The following is a 22,638-nucleotide window of genomic DNA, read 5'->3' on the forward strand; positions in this document are numbered from 1 at the left end:
AACTGAAAACTATATACTAATACATGATACTACTATACTAATACATGATAAAATATTATACAATGCCTATTAAAAATATTTATGGCTCTCTTATTCTAAGTATGGATAGCTTCTTGATTTACCTCAACATGTTTATCATATTTCTTTTTAAATGTGTCAATTGTGTTGGAATTTACCATGCCTGGGAGTAAGCTATTCCATTTATTAACAACCCCATTAGAGAAAAGTTTCCTGCGACACCACAACCTAGAATTGTCCCTTACTAATCAATACTGGTGTCCCCTTGTAAAAGCAGTCGATTGATGGTGTACTAATAATTCATGGTCCATCATATCCCTCTCGTTGAAAATTTTGAACACTCCCATCATATCTCCCCGACACCTGCGTTCATCCAATGTAAAATATTCAAAAAATGAAGTCTCTCTTCATAACTCAAGTCTCGTGTGCCAATAAGGACACGCATCGCTCTTCTCTACACCCCTTCAACCAAGTCTATGTCCCTCTGTAGGTATGCTTTCCAAAGCCTTATAGCATACTCCAGTCCAGGATAAAGTGAGCCTTGGAAAAGTGGAAGAATGACTTTAGGAGAATGCAAAGAAAGAAACCCTTTTGAAAATGAAACAGAGTGTTCTATTTGCTTTTTGACCACCGGGATAGTGACACCATTCAACTCGTAAGAGAATCGTGAGTTGTTCGACCCAAAATGACGATCATGCACTTGTCAATGCTAAACGTCATGCTTCATTCATTTGCCCATGCTGCAATTCTGTTTAAGTTGTTCTCTGGAGCAACTCCTTATCACTTTGATTCCCGACTACCCCTATTAGCTTCATGTTATCTGTGAATTTGCTAGCAATCCCATCGATGCCGCGATCGAGTTTGTAGATAAAAAGTGGAAAAATTATGGGTCTAAGAACACTTCCTTGAGGAACTTCACTTGTGACACCTGTCCAACCAGAGAATTCCCTGTTCACCATAACTCGTTGTGACCTATCTCTTAACCATGATTCTATCCAATTCAGCAAGCCCCTAATCCCAATCTTGTGTAAACACTTCAAGAGTTTACCATGTTAGACCCGATCGAATGCCTTCTGGAAATCAAGGTAAACAACATCTACATTTTTGCTACCCAAAGTCTTAGTCACGTGATCATAGAAGCAAAGGAGGTTAGTTACACATGACTTCCCCTTCCTGAGCCCATGCTGATTATTCAACAATACATTATTCTCATCTATCCACTTCTCCAATTGCCTTTTGATTATAATTTCCAAAATTTTCAAGAAGGAGCTCATCAGACTCATTGGACGATAATATGACACAGCTTCTCTACTACCCTTTTTAAATATTGGAACAACATTAGCAAGTTTCTTATCCCTTGAGATGATACCCTCAGCAACACTACTCCTGTAGATCTGTGCGACTGGCCCCAACAATTCATTGGGACATTCCCTGAGCAACCTGGGATAGATATCATCTGGTCCTGGTGCTTTGCTTGCACATACAATATTTAGGACCTCCACGTCTTCCACTTGAATATCGTTGAGGATTTTATTACCCTATGCAACACCCGTATAATCATTATCTCTATTAAAAACTGATGCGAAAAAGTCATTGAAAGCATTACACATGCCTACATTGCTCTCTACACTAGACCCTCCTATCAAGAGTGGGCCAACTGTCCCCTTACATCTATCATTGACATAGCTGAAAAATTATTTTGGGTCAGAGCCAATGTTATCTGCCAACCTAGATTCAACTTCTCTTACTATCCCTTATCTCGTTCTCCAATGCTCTTCTTTATTCAGTAAACAATGATAGGTCATCTCGTCCACTTCTATACTTTCTGATTGCTCTTTTCTTTTCAAGCTAAAGGTTATGCATGCTATCCATGAACCATAGGGGACACGATGTACAAACACTTTTTTCAAACAAAGGGTATGACATTGTGAAGAACAGAGGACAGCTTCATACTAAATTCTTCCCATTGACTTACCACCCCGCTTGATTCTAACCGGTCTTTGAAAACTTCTAAACTTCTGCTAACCTGCCTCGCAAAACATCGAAGTTAGTTCTCTGGAAACAAGTTGCCAGTCTTTTGTTATCAACCTTTCCTGAATAAAAATTACAGTGAACACTAACAACACGATAATCACTGGAAGAAAACTGGTCCCCCACCAAAACATGTTTAACAATATCCTGTTGAACATGGTACTAGTGAGAACTAAATCCAAAATAGCATTACCCCTAGTGGCTTCTGATACATGTTGATACAAAAATTATCGAGCGCCAACTTAAGAAAGTCTCTTTCATATTGATCTCCAGCTGAAAGGTTCTCCCAATCGATACCCGGGTAATTGAAATCCCCTAGTATGACAACCCTCTTACGCTTACATATGTGGGAAATTTTTTTATTTTTTTTTATTGGACTGAACACAACAGATAAAATATACAACTGAGAAAAACACAAAACAATAAAACTCCACAAAAAGTATCATTACGATGACACAGACAACATTCTGTGACCCCAAGGGACTGATAGTCCTTGCAGTGGGTCAATATAAGTTAAATTAAAGAGTTGATTGAATTATGCAACAGCCTTGTTACAGTAGTAATTGGTTAATATTTTATAAAGTCATATATATATATTTTCAGATATTTTTTAACTGAACAAAGGAAATACATATATTTAAATATAACCATATAAAATTAGTCAGTTGACGAACACAGAATTCACGTACGATGAACAAGTATTCACATGTATATTTACGTTGATTACAGGAATGGTTATATTTTTTATGTTTTTAGAATGAATTATTTTAATTGTGTTGTTTTATGATCCATAATTGTTGTAGTATGGATTCTAAACTATTGTTTATTGAGAATATAAATATATTGTGATTGGATCTTATGTTATTATTTGTATGATTAGTTGCATGATATTGGTTCATTATGTTCGGGGCAGTATATCTATAACTCTTTTGGAATAGTGTTTTATTTTTTTCGGCACTTGATATAAGTTATTCAGTCTAAATGAGGTTCTATTTTGTTTCATTTCTAACCAGTTATTGTTTAAGAATAAAAATTTTATTAATCTATAAATATAGTTTTGTCTTACAGTTAGTTTGTGACATTCTGTCATAATTTTTTGCTGTAATGTTTGTCATTTGGGATCTCATTCTATATATATATTATCTAGTTTTTGTATATTTGTTTGATAAGCACCTCCCCAAGCAGTGGTTCCATATGTTACTATTGAGTATATCCAAGCATAAAAATAAATCTTTTAGAAAGTTATTGTCAATTGTGTTTTTTAATCTATGTAAAATGGTTGCATATGTTCTTAATTTCTTTATTATTTTTTCACATTGCGAGTTCCATTGTAGGTCATCTTGTATTATTATTATTAGGTAGTTGTATTCATGAACTCCATCAATTTCATGGCAATTACATTGTGAAATATTTTGACATGGGCAGTGGTCATGGATTTTGATTTTCATGTTAGTTAAATTATTTATATTTCTTGTTTTTAAGCAAATATATTTGGTTTTTTGTATATTTAATTTAAGTTTATTTTTCTTCAGCCAGGTGTTGATTTTGTGTAGGACTTTGTTTCAGTAAATTTGCAATTTCGGTATCTTCAATATACAGCAGACATGCCAAATCGGGAGACTCCGGATTTTTTATCCTTCCTCCCGCTCTCCGGATTTTGGCAGAAAATTAGTTTTTATGCGAGCTTTCACGTTGTCGTGGCGTCAATAATTACCATCGTCGTTAGGGAAAACACCCATAGAGGACAGCCGTAGTCATTTCCATTGAGCAGCCGTAAGAAAAAGTCTCTGTGACCGCATTTAAGCAACTGGCAAAGACGCGACTTCGTTTTCATAGCATTTATCGGCAATCATTTATCAGGGGGAAGCCCTTGGTTGCCAAAATTCCTGTATAATCGTTATTGTATTCCATTAACAGCCGCGCGGTAAACACGTTTTTTAGTCCGCGGCTTTGTAATTTGAATTTTTTTTAATCATTTCTGCCGATTAAACATCTTCAGAAAGAAAATATAAAACTTTAAGCTATATACAGCTAAATATAAAGCTTTTAAGAATTCATATACCCAAGATTATCAATCACTGATAGCATCCACGAAAGGAAACACATACTTTATGAACAGTATGTAGATGTGATTTCTCTATTCTGCATGGAAAGACTGGCATGGAATTATATTCTTCTCAGGGGCAACGCAGAACCTGCCTTGAGGGGAGGGGGGGGAATGTAACTTTTTCTTAATTTATTAAAAAAAAAAATTTTATGAACTTTTTTTTTGATCGAGTCTATGAGTGTCGGGGAGGAGGGGGGTACCCCCCTCGGGAGAATCTCCGGATTTCTAGATTTCAAAAGTTGGCACATCTGGTTGTGTTGTCTGCAAACAAGATTAATTTACCATTTATATTTATTTTGAATATGTGATTTATGTAAATAAGAAATAAAATCGGCCCAAGGACAGATCCCTGGGGGATCATTTTAAACTTCTAGGAATGTACTGATTTCTTTATCTATTTTAACTGCTTGTTTTACAATAAACCAGTTTAATGTATTACCTCATATGCCAGCAGATGACAATTTCTCTGTTAGTATCCTTAGATCCACATAGTCAAAAGCTCTTTTTAAATTGAGAAAACCTGTTATTCAATATCTATTATGGTTAAATCCAGGTAATTGAAATCCCCTAGTATGACAACCCTCTTACACTTATACATATGGGAAATTTCATCATAAAATTTGGCGATGTACTTTGGATCCCTATTCGGTGGATTGTAACAAACCCCAACAATAAGTTTCTGACGTCTTTTGTTTTCAAGCTCAACCCATATAGTATACCAATATCACTTCTCTGCACGTTACACTCTCTAGTCTTCAAACATGATTTCACATATATCAAGACTCCACCCCCCTTTAGTATCAGATCTATTTCTCAAAGAAGTATTGTAGCCTGAGATGTATAAGAAAGATTCATCCCCATCGTTTACCCAAGATTCTGTAATGGCTATAAGCTCCAGGGCCTCCACAGCTATCATAGTGTCTAAAAAATCGTTTATTACCGAAGCTCCTGGCATTAATTAGCACACTCTGTGGTGTTATTAGTGAGTCTCTGTGAGTAACCGCTCCTACCTGACTCAAAACACGAAAAATCCCTATACACTATGTTCCCTAGTTCCCTAACCATAGAATCGCCTATGATTAAACCCCTATCACTATCCCTCTCTACCTCATCCACTACCACCATTCACCCTCTAAACTGTCATTGTTCATGGAGATTGCGTCTTCATCAACAGGTGGCTCGACGATAAGCGGCTCCATTATAACCAGGCCCTCTAAAACCCTAACTCTTTCCCGTAATGCTTCAACCTTGAGTTCCAATGTTCCCCTATCCAAGCACTCGTTACACTTGAAATTATCAGCTACTATCCCCTAGATTGGAAACAACACTAGTTGAGGTCGAGGCATAGTAACACTATTGCTAAAAAACAAAATAATACTTAAAAAATAGGAAAATGAGAAACGTTAACAGGAAATTAAAATAACGTAAAATACATTACAATGCAAAATATACGTAAAAGATTTTACAAGAAAATTAAGTAAAATAAAATGCTCAACACTAAATCATGAAAACGAAAAAAAAATACAGTATGTATATAAAGAATAAAACACACACACCCCCAAAAAATAGTATTAAGCTACAAAAAGTACAATTTTTACTTATTAGTATTTGCTAACTATCTCTATTCACTAACACTAAAACAATAGGGCGCAAATGAAAAAAAAATTACTGAGAGTACCCAGGAAAAGTATACACTGTTCGCTAACACTAACGTCCAAAAGTCCCAAGAATTTATATCAAAAAAGCGGGGAAAACACGAAAATGGCGGGAAACAAAGAACCAGATATATATATATATATATATATATATTCCCTCCTATACGAGCAAAAAAATTGATTATCGACAAAGAACAACAGTCACAAACCTAGCAAAAGTACAATGAAAATGAAATGAGAGCGAGAAAAAAAATTTAAGTCGATCTAAAATACACAATGAAAATTTTAAAAATTGAGAGGAATAAAAAAAACCAATTATCTTGCAAATCAGACATGTGCAGTCCTAAAAATCCTGTAACAAAATCAAACTGAATAGTAAAGTAAATGCGCAATCTAGAAAAATAAAGAAAACACTGCAGAGAGTATGACCTAAAAAATAAAAAAGCACGCGAATGAAGAAAGACACGAAATGGCGCACCAACGTGACAGATAATCCTTCGGTAATCCCTGCGTAAGGAGTTGGACTAGAACTATAACTTGTTTGATGTAAATTACTATATTTTTTTTAAATACACACATGCTGTCAATAGATCCCTTGAAAAAGTCTGCCAGTCAAAGAATTGTGAATCTGGTCAACTGAAACAAACTGACCACATACTGAGGGAATGGACTTTTTTTTTTTACCTTACATTTGCCTTCACTATAGGAAGTCTGTTGCAAAAGCAGCATCACACATACTTAGATCATAGCAGCTACTATGCCTGATAAGGACATTGTGAACAGAGTGGAAATGTTTGTGAATTGGGGGGGAAGAGGATGATATATCTTCTGACTTAATAAATTAATTGTGTTGCAGGGTGATAACAATAACTTCTAAGGATAAAATACTGCTGGTTGAACCTTAGTTTGAAAATGAGTGATAAAAAAACTTTTCACAAAAAAATATAATATTAACCAAAATATATCTCAATAACTAGAAATGAATGTTTTCCGCTGTTATGATGTAAATCAGGTTATACTTAGTGAAAGTAATAACACTACACAAATGATAACATGAATCATGATTCTAATAAGTGTACTGTATAAGTGTAATGTACTGTATATCCACAAAATAAAAGTTTTATGTATTTCATTAATATGTTTTACATTAAAAATTTTCCATTTAGCTCTCCAAAGCATGAAACTCACATTTTATACCATAACAAATATAGGGTGCATTAGTGTGATGTCACTCTGCAGTGCTGATTCCGAACAAACATGAGCTGAGCAAGATTATAAAGGAAAGTGCCATAGGACGTAGATGAGCCTCTGTTTAAATTATTTTTATTAAAAAAATATGATTAAGATTTGCGAACTTTCTTAAATGGAAACTTCAAACTCTTGTGAATATGCAGTGTTAAAAATATAATGATAGTTCATCTCTAATTAGCTATGGATGCTTTTTATTTTTCGTATGTTATCCGTTCACGTGCATTTGGCCTGGTAGCCATACTTTTGATTCCTGCATTGAGTCATGGATTCAATCATGGCAGCAATGATTGAATCAAATTGAAGAAATAATTTTAGAATGATTGAAAGAAATAATTTTAGAATGATTGAAAGAAATAATTTTAGAATGATTGAAAGAAATAATTTTAGAATGATTGAAAAAAATAATTTTAGGATAAATGGAAATTTACAATTAATGAAAAAATGGTCACAGAATTACTGGAAGCAATAATTGCAGAACTACTCATAGAAATCAGAATGATTGAGAATAACTTAGGAATTGTCAAGAGTAATTTCAGAATTGTTAAAAGTAATAATTTATGAAAAAATTAAGTTTTTAAAAGAAATAATTTCATAATTGATGAAACTTCAAAGTTAATGGAAATAATAATTTCCGAATTACAAAAACAAATTTCAGATTTAATGAACAAAATAATTTATCAAAAAGAGTTAATTAATTAATGATAGAAAGTTATTTGAAAATAAATAAAAATTCAAATTTAATAAAAGATATGTGGAAGATATACAGTAGAACCTTCCTAATGGATGCTCCCCGTTAACTGTCACCTCCCATTAATGGATACTTTTCTGATTCCTGGTTCCATAGAATAGCTCTTTAATGTATTTCACTCCCCGTTAGCAGACAGTAAAATCAGGAAAATTCCAATTTATTAACTTTTGGTCATAAATTGTGAATTTATCACATTCAACAAGATTATGTCCCAAGCTCGTGTAGGTAAATATGATAAATCATCAATTGATTACTTAATTAACTGAATGCTCCAGGATGGTGAATTTGAATGGTAATATGTGCGTGTGTGTGTGCTGATTTTGTTTGTTGATACATTGCGACATTATAAGACTGATAATGTTATGTTTTTATATCTTCGCACTTATTTTAATTTAAGTTTTATTACAAAATGTGTTTGGTGCACGTATCATATACAGGTTAAAATAATTAATTGGTTTAGTGATGAGATGAAAGTTTATAGGGGCGCGGTGGCCCAGGTCGATAAGATACTCACCTAAAGTACCAAAGGATGTTTAGAGGTGTCGCGAGTTTGATACCCGGTTCGTCCTTGTCAGAAAATTTTCCTGACACACGGTACAACAAAAACAGTGGCATGATCGCAGAAAAAATTGCTACCAAAGAAAAAATTACCTACCCCCCATCGAGAGGGGTTAGTGCACCAACCTCTCGATGAGTATAAAAAACAAGCCTGCTGTTCAGAATTGGCAATAAATTGTAGGTCCCGGGGTCTAATTAGCCCTCGTGTGCAAAAAATTACAGTGGTGCGACAAAAATGATCAAAATGATGATGAAAGTTTATAATAGCATACAAAGGTTATAAATTTTTCATATTTATCTAACTTTCTAACTTTATTTGGGAATTACACATAATCGCCGGTAAAAGTTATAAAAATGTAGTGAAATTTAATCAAACTTCCTTTGTTGAGACGATTGGTGATTATGCATACCACCAATGTATCACTTTTGCAGTAATTAAAATCAGGGTTCATAAATAAGGATTGCATCATACATCTAAATGTAGTGGTGTATTATCTCACAGGGTTTCTTTTTCCCTTCACAAAGAAGCAACTACAGTAGTGACACCATCATGCTAGGGGCAGGTGGTCCTATAATCCAATAAAGACACCAGCTGTCCTTAAAGGACAAAGACTAGTGTACTAGTAGTTACACTACCTCACATACATTTTTATTTTCTTTCCCATAAGAAGTAGCACATGTCCTACTGTATATCTCCCAGTCTTAATATTTTCAATAGTTGTTTTTTTTATACTTTCACACACACACTGTTAAGCCCAGTTAATCAAGATTCTACTGTATAGTAGTAACAGATTTATGAAAAATAATCAGCTATATACAGGGGGATTATAATTTACGTTTTGATTCCAAAACTATACAATAAGTACTGATCAGAATGACTTGAAAATTTACATGGATACTCCTGGAGCAATGGACGTTTCTTTCGCAAAAGAAAAAAAGTGCAAAATGTGCAAGTAGATGCTGTACTTGGCCAGCAGTATAATCTATTTTGTGCAACCACATCATTTCAGCACTTCCACAGCATCAGTGTGTGGATAGAACTTCTATCAAGATGCACATTGCAATACCAGCAAAGCAGCTGCTGAAGACCCATTTTGACAGGATGCACCTTAACCCTGCAACTTCTGGCTGGGGGGGGGGGGGTACCTCAAAATGTTATAAACAGTGGTCAGATTGCAAACTTTGGTGAATTGCAATCTCCAGCAAATTCCCTATATGTTAGAAGTTCATCAGGAATATGAACGCGGGGGGGGGGGGCACATTTGGTTTAATAAAGCTGAACTGCAAGCACATCCACATTATGACCATGGCATACTCAGATTCTTTTGTTGAACAAGAATTTTTGCGCTTTCAACCTCATAGCCAGAACATACGGTGGACAACATATTTAACATTTCTTAAGTAAGTTGTAGTTATTTGTTCAATTTATTCGTTTTTGTGATGTTTCCATGAATTATGAAATCGTGAAATGCTATAATTAAGGTATCATTCTGCCATGACTGGCTATCGTTTCCATTCTGCGAGCAAATTTCCCACATGTTGGATAATGTCATGAATTTTACATTTTTAAGTATTTTTTCCCCTTTATCAAATAAAATTGAATTTTTTCAGGAATATTCATTACAATTTTCAAGTCATTCTGACAATCGTTCTTTTTTTACAGTGTTTTGAAATCAGAACCTTAGTTATAATCACCCTGTATATCGTAAATCATTGCTAATTAATCTGCATTATTTATGCTTCATTAAATACATTATATTCACCTAATTAAGTATACTGAAAGTAACTGGAGAAAAACCTAAAAACCTTTATATATTATATGATTAATAATAACATTAAAAGAATTTTCAAACACACAGTAATCCATTGACTTAAGCAAAAAATAATTGAATTGCAAAAGTTGGTTTTTGTTAAAATGTAATAAATATTTGTTGATTAATTAGCATGGGAATAGTGTTAATTACATTAATAAACATTTTATTTTAGTTAATTATTGGAAGTTTGAATGATTTTTCAGAAATTTCATTGTTTTTAATGTTAATACTATTTAAAACAAAAAAAAAACGGTTTAAACAAAAAAAACCGTTTTTTTTACCAACCCTGATTAAAATGCATAGGAACCAATAGCATAGAAACTAAAAACGTCGTGTAAATGAGGTTCCATTGTATATCGTACTCCCTGTCAGTGGACAAATTTTTTGGTCCCATGGGTGTTCATTATCGAGAGGTTCTACTGCATATTCAGAGCAATTAGGCCAAATGCACATAAACAGGTAGCATGCGAGAAATAAAAAGCACCCATAGCTAATTAGAGATAAACTATTATTATTATATTTTTTAGCACTGCATGTTCACAAGTTTGAAGTTTTTATTTCAAGACCTCACAAGTCTTATTTAATCTTTTTTAAATAAAAATAATTTAAACAGAGGCTCATCTTTGTGCTAAGGAGCCATTCAAGTGTTACGTAAGCAGATTTTCAGCCATTTTTGACCCCCCTCCCCTGTCAGCAAAATTTTGTCAGCAGCTTAGAACATTTCATATCTTCATAAAGGGGTGGTTGATGATGTAAGCAACCTTCAAACCCCCCCCCCCTTTCATCAAAAGTCAGCAAATCCGAAACCCCTCCCCCCCTCAATGCTGATGTAATACTTGAATGACCCCTAAGGCGTTTTCCTTTATAATCTCACTCAGCCCAGGTTTGTTTGGAATTAGCACTGTTGGTTGTGACATCACACTAATAAGATTAATATTTTTTCTATGTATTATACAGGGTGTCCTGTAAGTACTAGCATGGCCTTTATCTCATCAACCATCCATCATAGAGGTATGATTCCAATTTAAAAAATGGCTCAAAAGGCGTTCAAAAATTATCCTGTACCAATTTTAAGAGTGAAAATACAGTGTGTAACAAAATAAAAAAATCTAAATTTTTATACAGCCCCCTGTGCTCTAACTTCCAATTAGAAGGTTGTTGCCCTGTCTCTCCCGAGTCCAACAAAAAAAATCCATGTTTATAAGTGAATATTCTAATTCTGATATTCTAAGACATTCAAATTCGAAAAGTGGAGGAAATTTGGAAAAGAACAGCATTATATGTGGGTAAAATGGTTTTTCCGTATTTAATGCTGTTCTTTCCCAAATTTTTTTCCTTTGTTTTTTGAATTTGAATATCTGTGAATATTGCACTTAAAAACTTGGGGTTTTTTTGGCATCAGGAGAGACAGGGCAACAGCTTTCTAATTGGATTGCTTTATAACTGGGGAATCATTTAAAAATTTAGATTCTTTATTTTGTTATGCACTGTACTTTCACTCCCAAAACTGGAACAGGGTAATTTTTGAACATCTTTCAAGCATTTTTTAAATTGGAATCATACCTCTACAATGGACGGTTGATGAGATAGAGGCCATGCTAGCACTTACAGGACACCCTATATAATTCTTCTTAATTCATTTACATTAAAACACCAAAGCTTACTATGATTAAATTTAGCCATGTGAACTTTTTATTGGTAACATAATGTGGTATGAGAGTTTCTCTACAACAAGAAACTGATTGAACATCAATTCGGAAAATTTAAACAGTGATTTTTCTGTGGTGGACAAAATCAAGTAAAAAACGAGAAAATTTTATGAAAGGCAGATGGCATTTAGGTGATTTATGAGCCAAGCTTGTCTCTAACAAAGAACACGTTAAATTAATGGGTTATTTATTGTCTGTGTCTTTTCTATGGGATTAGACTAGTGTTTGACTAGTGTTTAGACTAATGTGATCCTCAAGTGATAGAATTTGTCACCTGCTAGAATAAGATGTAATTCCTACTGAATGCACCTCACCATCTGACGATTAGCGATTAGCACACAGTGATAAAATTTCTGCAGTAGTACATTAGGTGTCTTCAAAACTTTTAGAAATCAATCTGTTTTTTGAACACTTATCTGTAAGAAATGATTGGCGTGGAGTATTAGTCCAGTATCACATCAAGTAGGCATTCAAGATGCAAAGTTTTTAAAAATATATATATATATATTGTGTTTTTTTACTATTAAATTATATTATATATTTTCTGTATTTAAATTTTATTACAGGCATTGATTTTCCAGAATGCAGATTTAAAAGCAAAAAATGAACGGGGCCTTAAACCATTGAATTTAGCAGTGAAATATTCCCAAGTGAATTGTGCTGATTACCTTCTGGCAATGGAATCATGTTATAATCTTGCAGCTTCAAATATCAAGCACCAGTTTGAATTGCAACAGTAGGAATTAAAACTTTTACTTTTTCATGTTTGTGAAACTCATAAAATGACTTTCGCAAAAAAACCCCCAAAATATAAAGAACATTGTAAACCTGTATTCTTCAAACTTTTACACCTGTGGACCAGTGAAAATAACTGGAAATGGGATGAATAATTCGCAGACCTACTGATGGGTAAGAAAAAGATATAGAGATGATATTTCATTTAATTTCATTTATTAAACCAAAATTGCAATGACTACATGAATTGAATAAATTTTTCCCAGACCAACAAGAAATTCTCACAAACTTTCACTGGTCTTGAGTCGATGAGATTGAAGAATACTGTTGTAAACTGTGTTCCTTAAAATTCCAGAAATTTTTTCTATTCAAATGATTAAATTGCTTTGTTTGGAACTTAAAAATATTGTATGACATGAATGTCGCTCTCCACTTTTTAATACAAGATTTACAGATGACTGGATGTTGTGAAGATATTTGTTATTTGAGATGTTAATTTTTTAAGGAAGGAAAAAACTCATCTCTGCCTCTACCGGGAGTCGAACCCGGGTCCCTCGATTGCCGGACGAGTGCTCTGACCACTAAGCTACAGAGGAGATAGAGATTTTCCTTCGCTAGAGCGTATATATGCCGAACGGAACCGTGCAATGGACGGTGAAACCGATCAGCTAATAGCTCATGGACGACGAGCCACCAGAGGGCTATATATATGACATGAATGTCGCTCTCCACTTTTTAATACAAGATTTACAGATGACTGGATGTTGTGAAGATATTTGTTATTTGAGATGTTAATTTTTTAAGGAAGGAAAAAACTCATCTCTGCCTCTACCGGGAGTCGAACCCGGGTCCCTCGATTGCCGGACGAGTGCTCTGACCACTAAGCTACAGAGGAGATAGAGATTTTCCTTCGCTAGAGCGTATATATGCCGAACGGAACCGTGCAATGGACGGTGAAACCGATCAGCTAATAGCTCATGGACGACGAGCCACCAGAGGGCTATATATATGACATGAATGTCGCTCTCCACTTTTTAATACAAGATTTACAGATGACTGGATGTTGTGAAGATATTTGTTATTTGAGATGTTAATTTTTTAAGGAAGGAAAAAACTCATCTCTGCCTCTACCGGGAGTCGAACCCGGGTCCCTCGATTGCCGGACGAGTGCTCTGACCACTAAGCTACAGAGGAGATAGAGATTTTCCTTCGCTAGAGCGTATATATGCCGAACGGAACCGTGCAATGGACGGTGAAACCGATCAGCTAATAGCTCATGGACGACGAGCCACCAGAGGGCTATATATATGACATGAATGTCGCTCTCCACTTTTTAATACAAGATTTACAGATGACTGGATGTTGTGAAGATATTTGTTATTTGAGATGTTAATTTTTTAAGGAAGGAAAAAACTCATCTCTGCCTCTACCGGGAGTCGAACCCGGGTCCCTCGATTGCCGGACGAGTGCTCTGACCACTAAGCTACAGAGGAGATAGAGATTTTCCTTCGCTAGAGCGTATATATGCCGAACGGAACCGTGCAATGGACGGTGAAACCGATCAGCTAATAGCTCATGGACGACGAGCCACCAGAGGGCTATATATATGACATGAATGTCGCTCTCCACTTTTTAATACAAGATTTACAGATGACTGGATGTTGTGAAGATATTTGTTATTTGAGATGTTAATTTTTTAAGGAAGGAAAAAACTCATCTCTGCCTCTACCGGGAGTCGAACCCGGGTCCCTCGATTGCCGGACGAGTGCTCTGAACACTCGTCCCAGAGCACTCGTCCGGCAATCGAGGGACCCGGGTTCGACTCCCGGTAGAGGCAGAGATGAGTTTTTTCCTTCCTTAAAAAATTAACATCTCAAATAACAAATATCTTCACAACATCCAGTCATCTGTAAATCTTGTATTAAAAAGTGGAGAGCGACATTCATGTCATATATATAGCCCTCTGGTAGCTCGTCGTCCATGAGCTATTAGCTGATCGGTTTCACCGTCCATTGCACGGTTCCGTTTGGCATATATACGCTCTAGCGAAGGAAAATCTCTATCTCCTCTGTAGCTTAGTGGTCAGAGCACTCGTCCGGCAATCGAGGGACCCAGGTTCGACTCCCGGTAGAGGCAGAGATGAGTTTTTTCCTTCCTTAAAAAATTAACATCTCAAATAACAAATATCTTCACAACATCCAGTCATCTGTAAATCTTGTATTAAAAAGTGGAGAGCGACATTCATGTCATATATATAGCCCTCTGGTGGCTCGTCGTCCATGAGCTATTAGCTGATCGGTTTCACCGTCCATTGCACGGTTCCGTTCGGCATATATACGCTCTAGCGAAGGAAAATCTCTATCTCCTCTGTAGCTTAGTGTTCAGAGCACTCGTCCGGCAATCGAGGGACCCGGGTTCGACTCCCGGTAGAGGCAGAGATGAGTTTTTTCCTTCCTTAAAAAAAAAAAAAAAAAAAAAAATTAACATCTCAAATAACAAATATCTTCACAACATCCAGTCATCTGTAAATCTTGTATTAAAAATATTGTACCCATATGAAATGTAGTCTGTGTATGTGTCAGATTTATATGTTAACAAATAGATTGAAAAATTTTAAATTTTCTTGCTAGCATGAATTGATATTTATCAACTTTTATCAAGAATATGAGTCTTTCTAACTTCAAATTTTTAACTTAAAGTAATTTTGATCATTTGTGTAATGTATGTTGAGAATAATTTTTTAGTTTACCCTTCTATTACAATAATTACCGTACAGAGGTGCGGCTGTACTCTAATTCACCTGAGTCTCGGGACCCACGTTGTTGACAAAATCTGAATCTTTTTTTGTGTCTCTGAAAAAAAATTAAAGTATGCTCTCACTCCCCCCCCCCCCCCCCCCCCCATCATCCACTCAAATCAATAATTCATTTCTAAAAACATGTTCAATCCAAAAGTTCATTGAAAAAAAAAATTTAATTTACCGGTTTATAACTAGATTATTTTACTCTTTCTACTAGTAGAGAAAGCTTGCAAAAAAACCCCATTAATATTGAGAATTTAACATATAGAATTTGACATATAATAAATAATAATATATATTAATAATAAGTTAGGCATATTAAAATATTTACTAATAGTGCAGTCTATAGATTTTCTTCTGGTTGATTTTTCATTTCGGAAAACCTTAGCTCTTTCGATGATATCTTCTGATTAAATTTAAAGGAAACGATTCTAAGAGACACTTATTCATATAAATCCTTGTGAAACGATTTCCTGGTGGAATGATTTTCTTTTCTCTCCCTGATGGTCAGCAACTCGGATCTATCACCCTTTAACTGTCACATATTTTCACACTGGAATATGGGAGCCATGTTAGAGCAGTATTGTGTTGATAAACTTAACAGAGTGTGTTGAGCGTTTTGCATGTTTTGTGTTCAGTAGGTGGTGATATCTATCCTCCAAATCGCTAATGTGGGGATTTGAAACTTAATGCATATATATATATATTTGTGCTGTAGGTCTGTGTGATTGTTGTGTCAACAGAGCTTCTTTTCAAAGGGGGATAGCCAACTCAAAGTTGGAAAACCTTGGAGAAAATTGTATTTAGCCGATTACCACTGTGCAACTGCAGGTTCTAAACCCAGATTTTCACCAAAGGTGAAATAAGAGAAGGGCATGGAAGCACATGCCCCCTCCTGCAAGAAAATTTAAAATTAAAAATATTTTTTTGTATAAAATTAAAGTACCATAATTTAACACAACTATGGTCCAAAATAACACAATTTTCTAGATTAATTATCATAATTTTCTAGATTAATTATCATAGCTTCTCTATTCAAGCTATTCAAAAAAAAATTTTTTTTTTGCTGATATTGCCGGCAGAAAGACCAAGCATTAATATTAAACATTTCTTTTATTCCTTATGTAGCTCAAATATAGATATTTTGAGAATTAAATTTTGGACCATAGTTGTGTTATGAAGTTCAACTATAGTCCATCATATATTTTGTGTTATAAATCGCTTACGAACCATAGTTGAGAGAATCTACTTCAACTACATTGTATATCCATCTTTATCTTCTTTGCTAGAATAAGATGAAGAAGGGATTTTTTCTTAATTTGACTCCTAAGGGGTTCAAAAAGGGGGTTCATAGAGAAATCATGCTGAGCCAATACCGCTGAAGCTTATCATGAAATTTTGGTCAGTATTTTTGTATGTTATAAAATATAATTTTATATAAATATATGAAAAAAGAAAACAAATTATGTGAACTCTGGAAAGCCAAAAAATGAACAATGAAAATATAGAAGAATTCAAAAATGAGAAATTCAAAAAATGAAAAAAGTTATAACCAATTTCTAGGGCTCTCGCCGGGGGGGGAACACCCTGACATTGGTTTAACACAGAACATTTCTGAGAGCATGTCCTGGCATTGCAAATATCTGTAATAATGCCAACAATTTTAAAAATGCTTTTAATAATCTCAAAAAAATCTTGATATGGAATGGGTTTCCTCCTTACACCTTGGACTTACTTCCTCCTCACACCAATAACTATAACTGTTAAATTTGAACACAAGCTGGGCCGGTTAGGACTAGCGCATGGTATATACGTGTTTCTTTTGCATCTATTTTTCTATTTTATATTTTTTATATATTCTTTGACTGCAACTTGGCTAATGCATATGTTTTGACAAAAAAACACTCGTTTTTGGCTTTAATTTTTAAATTCATAAGTAATTTAGCAGAATGTCGGGGGATCAAGCATCCTTTTGGGCTGTAAATGCCAGGACATGCTCTCAGAAACGTTCTGTGTTAAACCAATGTCAGGGTGTTCTCCCCCTGATGAGAGCCCTAGAAATTGCTTATAACTTTTTTCATTTTTTGAATTTCTCATTTTTGAATTCTTCTATATTTTCATTGTTTATTTTTTGGCTTTCCAGTTCACATAATTTGTTTTCTTTTTTCATATATTTATATAAAATGATATTTTTCAATATATATACATGTTTTTATAGATTTACAAGGGCTTACTCATGTAATTTACAGCAACATCTTAATAGAAGGGGCCCATTGAGTTAGTTGTATTGAGGCAAAAATAATTGAAGACTTTTATTTATTCTGAATTATATTTTATTAATTATCAATTTTGATTAGTTCTGACATCACTTTTTCACCAATTCTGAAAAAGTTTCTGATGAATTAAATTGATTAATTTTAATCTGAAATCACTTTAAATGATTCTTTAATTATTTATTTCAATAATTCTGTTATTTCCTTTTCAATGTATCTTGAAATTATTTCTTTTCAATGATTATGCAATTATCCATTCATTAGTAAGAAATAATTTCTATCACAAATTATGAAATTATTTCCGTCATTGACTTATAAGGTTTTTTTTTCACTAATTCTAGAATTATTTCTATCATTAATTCTAGAGTTAGTTGTATCATCAATTCCGAAATTATTTCTTTCATTAATTAGAATTATATAATGAAAGAAATCTTATTTTTAGAATTAATTGTCTTTTGATGTTTTCAACCATTTTCTAAAAATGGTCGGCGAGCCATGAAGACACCTGTACTATACAGGCTGGTTTGACATGAACTCTAGTGGGTCTTATGCTAAACCGGTAAAAAATTTGAGTAAAAGCTAAATTTCTGACAATTTAGCATTTGAAACTATACATGTCATAATTTTGAGACAATTCATTGTGATTTAAATATAAGATGATATCAATTCCAATGGTGGTATATTATTTTCAATTTAAATTGAATTATTTTGTAATTGATAATGCTATCTTCTCATCATATCTTGCCTTAATTAATAAAAAAGTAATAATAACAATTTTTTTGTCTATTCTTTTTTTTTTTCAGATTGCAGAAAGAAAATGCAGAAATCAAAAGTTATTTTAAAGAGGTGACTTTTGCTCATATGGATAATTCAATGCATCTTTTTTTATGTATTTGATGAATTCTTTTTTGCAAACTTTTTTTTATACAATGACTTTTTCTTTTTACTTCCAATGTTTTCTGTGATTTCAGTTTGGTCTGATCATTTTAAAAAAAATGGTGAAGGACGTTTTTTTCTTTATGAAAAATACTTTTTATAGTGATAGTGAGTCAGTTCTTATACACATTCATCAGTATTTTTGGTGAAATTTGTGTTAATTGTGAATGTGGCTGAATCAATAGTACACACATACTTCAGTTCATTTTCTTTTATAATTATCTGGCAGTCCAATAAATTTGATTTAACCTGTGTTTCACAACATACCAAGTTCACATACTTAAATTTTTTTGTATGTTATTCACTTCATATTTAAAAAATCAAATATCTTCTCACATAGTTTTTTTAAGGTAACATTACAAACAATATGCTTTTAAAATTCATAGAATTCTAACTTTTTTTAAAAAAACTCAGTAGAATCTTAAACTAAAAAAAAAATTTGTCTCCAAATGTATGTAATGTGAATAAAGACATTTTCTATGTTAATTTTTTATAGCTCCTGACATTGACAAAACGGCTTCAACATAGGCAGCGTGAGCTTGTGCAAAGTTTCACAAGAGGGGATTCATGCAGGCAATTTGATGTAAATAATGATAGGTATGTTACTCTCCCAAATTTAGCAAAACATATTCTACAATTGACAGTGGGTATATGCCGATAGTGGTATGCCCAAGTTAAAGAGCACCATGTCACAAAAGGGAAATTTTACAGGAGAGCAGTTTAAATGTTTTTGTGTCTTTATATATAGCTTGCTTGTTTTTATAAAGTAAATATCTCTGTTATTTATTGAAATAGGACTCTGTGTCCTATATCTCTCTGTAGTGTAATGAAATGGGAAAATAGTAATGAGAGTACAGCACATTAATAACGTTATTCCATATAGTACTGACGAAAATAGACATAGTACCCTTTACCTCCGACATACAGATATGTTATTAACCCCCTCAAGTCCAGAGGAAATTTACATGAATCCCATCTCGTAAGTCAGAGGAGATTTAAATGGAATCGCTGGTTTTCGCAGCTGTTTAGTAAAAAAGTTACAACTTTTAATCTAATCATTGAATTAATTTGAAATTTTTTATGTTTATAAAATAATGTCTGTAATATTATATATTATCACTTTGTATTACCTAAAAATTTATGTTATTTTCTTTGTAAAATTGATTTTTTTTTTTCTCTTTTACCACTGCCAAAAATCAGATTTATAGCTCAGCCTTGTGGCTGTAATGAAGAACTAACTCAATTATACAAGTTGTTTTAGCTCAATGGGCTAAAACATGCTCTTTACAACAATATCTCTGAGCCCCCAATGCAGCAAACATTCATCACTCGCAATAAAATATAATAAATGAAAATAATATAATAATTATGATTTCAAAAAGCCACATTATTACTCTTTCGAATGATACCAAACATCCAGAGATCGTGAAATAATATAATGGATAAAAAAATTAAGATATGCAGTTGGCCCGCCATAGTCACTATGGCGCTCAATGGTATGTGAAGTCTGGCCCCAATGTACTCACTACATCGCTTGCCGTTGAATGTTCTTACATTTTTGTGATAATTCTCAAATGAAAATTCCACTTCATGGCTATACAGTCTTGATTATTTTAAAGTTTCCGGAAAAAAAAAATTAAATTATCCAATGCATTGATACAGAATCTGCAAGTTTACCACAAATTTCTTCTAACTTCATCTCCAACCTTCACTTAGAATCCATGAGTGGTGTTAGCTGCTACATTCTTCTGCTGTTATGGAATAGACATCTCTGTGAATTTTTTTTTTATTCTTGCTTTACAAAAACATTTCATAATCTTCTGTTAGGAAACTTAGTCCCGATCTCTGCTAATTATTTGAGAGGTGTCAAAGAGATCTATGTTATCATTTTTAAATGGGGGAATTTATGCTCTCCAACATTTTCTGTAATCTTAGCAACAGTAAAATTGTTTTTCATTTCAAATTACACCTTGATAAATAGGTTGAATAACAGAAATCTTGTCGTGTGGTAAACAATATTGAGGCACTTTGGCCAACAATGCATGCAATTATCAATAAACTAAAAATTTTGTATTAGCATTTTGTATTTGCTAAGTTTGTTGCATTCAACATTTCATTCTCTTTGCTGCTGTAAAATCAGAAGAACCTTGTACACACTAACTTAAATACCTTTTCACCATATAAAGGAAAAAGGTCATTGAAGTCAGAAACAATTCTTAGAGTAAGAGAAAGGGTCACAGATTTGTTATATTCAATGCTAGTTTAGCACAAAGTCCCATCACACGATAAAAATTGATAAAAGTTGATTACTCAGATTGCAAAAAACTTATTCAATATGCATTTGAGCAATAAAACATAGTTTAAAACAAATTTGAAACGAAAAGCGCTCTCTCTTGGCATCTAAAGCTTCTTTTATTATGGAAATATCACAATTTCATTGCATTTTTTATTGGAAACTTCCAGATCTCATAAATAATCAAAACTTTTTGTTCACAGCATCCCTACTTAATTTTACAGCTGTTGGTGTGCTGCCATGTGGTATCATGATCAGGGCCATAGCTAGGAGAGGGCAGGTGGATCTAGTGCCTTGGGTGCTGGATGCTTGGAAGGTGTCATATTCACTTAAATAAATAAATAACGTGATCCTGATGTATTCCCAAGGGATTAGCATAATCCGTCCAGGAAATTTGTTAGTGTTAGTAGACATCCATACCTGAACTGGGATTTGAACCCAGACCTGCACAGTGAGAGTTAGTTTCTAACTGCTAGTTCCCTAACCACTCAACTGCCAGGCGGCAAATACTTCATTAATTCAAAATTAGAGACGGGAAATGTCAAAATGAATGCTTGCCCTAGAGCAACAGAGTATGTTTTTGTTTCTAGTTGTGACCCAGATGACAGTTGCTTTGAATTGTAAAAGATTTCCCAACATAAATTTTCACCACAGCCGCAAGAGGCTTACAACCAGTGTTCCTGTGGTTGATCACCATTACGCCAAATCGCCACAAAGTGTTTAGTTGGCAAATTAATATATGATCAAATTTGCCAAACAATGAGTGTTATTTTACTGATGGTGGTGAACAACAACTTCAATTTGGCTTACATTTTTTCTCATTTGGCAACAAATTTCATTGTTTGCTAGCTGAGGTATGATAAATAAGAAACCAGTAGGAATCACTCCCACAGCTTCCCACCTATGCCAATAATATGAATTTTTTATTGAAAGGGAGGGGAATGGTGCTTGATTCATTTGCCCCATCATTCCCCTGTATATATGACCCTGTACATATTACCCATATAATGGAAAAGAAACATATATAAAAAAATGGAAGTGGATATATCAGACATATTTATAAGTGAAACAGCCAATACTAGATGAAACACCAAAATGAAAATAACTGAAAAGAGAAATGACATGGTTTTATAAAAGATGTCATTTAGTGTTATTTTGACAACACTCATAATTCTATATTTACATATAGAATTTTGAGTGTAATAGGCTTCAGATCTCAAGATCTGAGAAGTTTAAATACAAATAATTTGATTCATTCAAATAATTCGACATTCCATAGTCCGGAATGACCAAATTATGAAAAGTTGTGAAACTTAAAGTTTCTATTTCTTGAGGGGGAAAAATAAGAAATCACAATGTTCAAACAATTTTTAAGTTTATTTTTCATAACAAATTTTAAATTTATTATTCTAAAAAATGTATAATGAATCAGTATTATATATCTATGTTAACTACAAATAAAATATTGGTTTTCAGGACAAATGAAAAGCATCATTCAAAATATTTGGATGATTATTCTCAAATATTAACAGCAGTTATGGCTGATGAGGAACATCATTTGAAGTTGGTGGAAGATAAATGGAAGAAATCTCGTAAACATCTCAAGCTCCCTGAATCAAGAAAAACTCCTCTAGATATCATCAGGTACATGTTGGCATTTAAATATATGTACAGTGAAACCTGTATAAAATGGAAGGTCAAGAAACTGAA

At 33.6% G+C, this 22,638-nt stretch overlaps 1 protein-coding gene across 2 annotated transcripts in view; it reads left to right on the forward strand.

The window, feature by feature from the left end:
* The window catches only part of LOC149065527 (uncharacterized), a 148,179-nt gene that overhangs the window by 95,931 nt on the left and 29,610 nt on the right, over nucleotides 1–22,638 (forward strand). For both annotated transcript variants that reach the window (XM_089253422.1, XM_089253421.1), the window contains 4 exons: nucleotides 12,458–12,627; nucleotides 18,503–18,545; nucleotides 19,132–19,232; nucleotides 22,405–22,572. In XM_089253422.1, the coding sequence (XP_089109548.1) occupies nucleotides 12,458–12,627; nucleotides 18,503–18,545; nucleotides 19,132–19,232; nucleotides 22,405–22,572 (482 nt within the window). The remainder of the gene's footprint in view (nucleotides 1–12,457; nucleotides 12,628–18,502; nucleotides 18,546–19,131; nucleotides 19,233–22,404; nucleotides 22,573–22,638) is intronic.

This window comes from Pholcus phalangioides, unplaced genomic scaffold (genome assembly GCF_987345545.1).
Source record: "Pholcus phalangioides strain wild (caught in Gottingen) unplaced genomic scaffold, Ppha-v1.0 ptg000039l_1, whole genome shotgun sequence".
In the NCBI taxonomy this organism is placed as follows: domain Eukaryota; kingdom Metazoa; phylum Arthropoda; class Arachnida; order Araneae; family Pholcidae; genus Pholcus; species Pholcus phalangioides.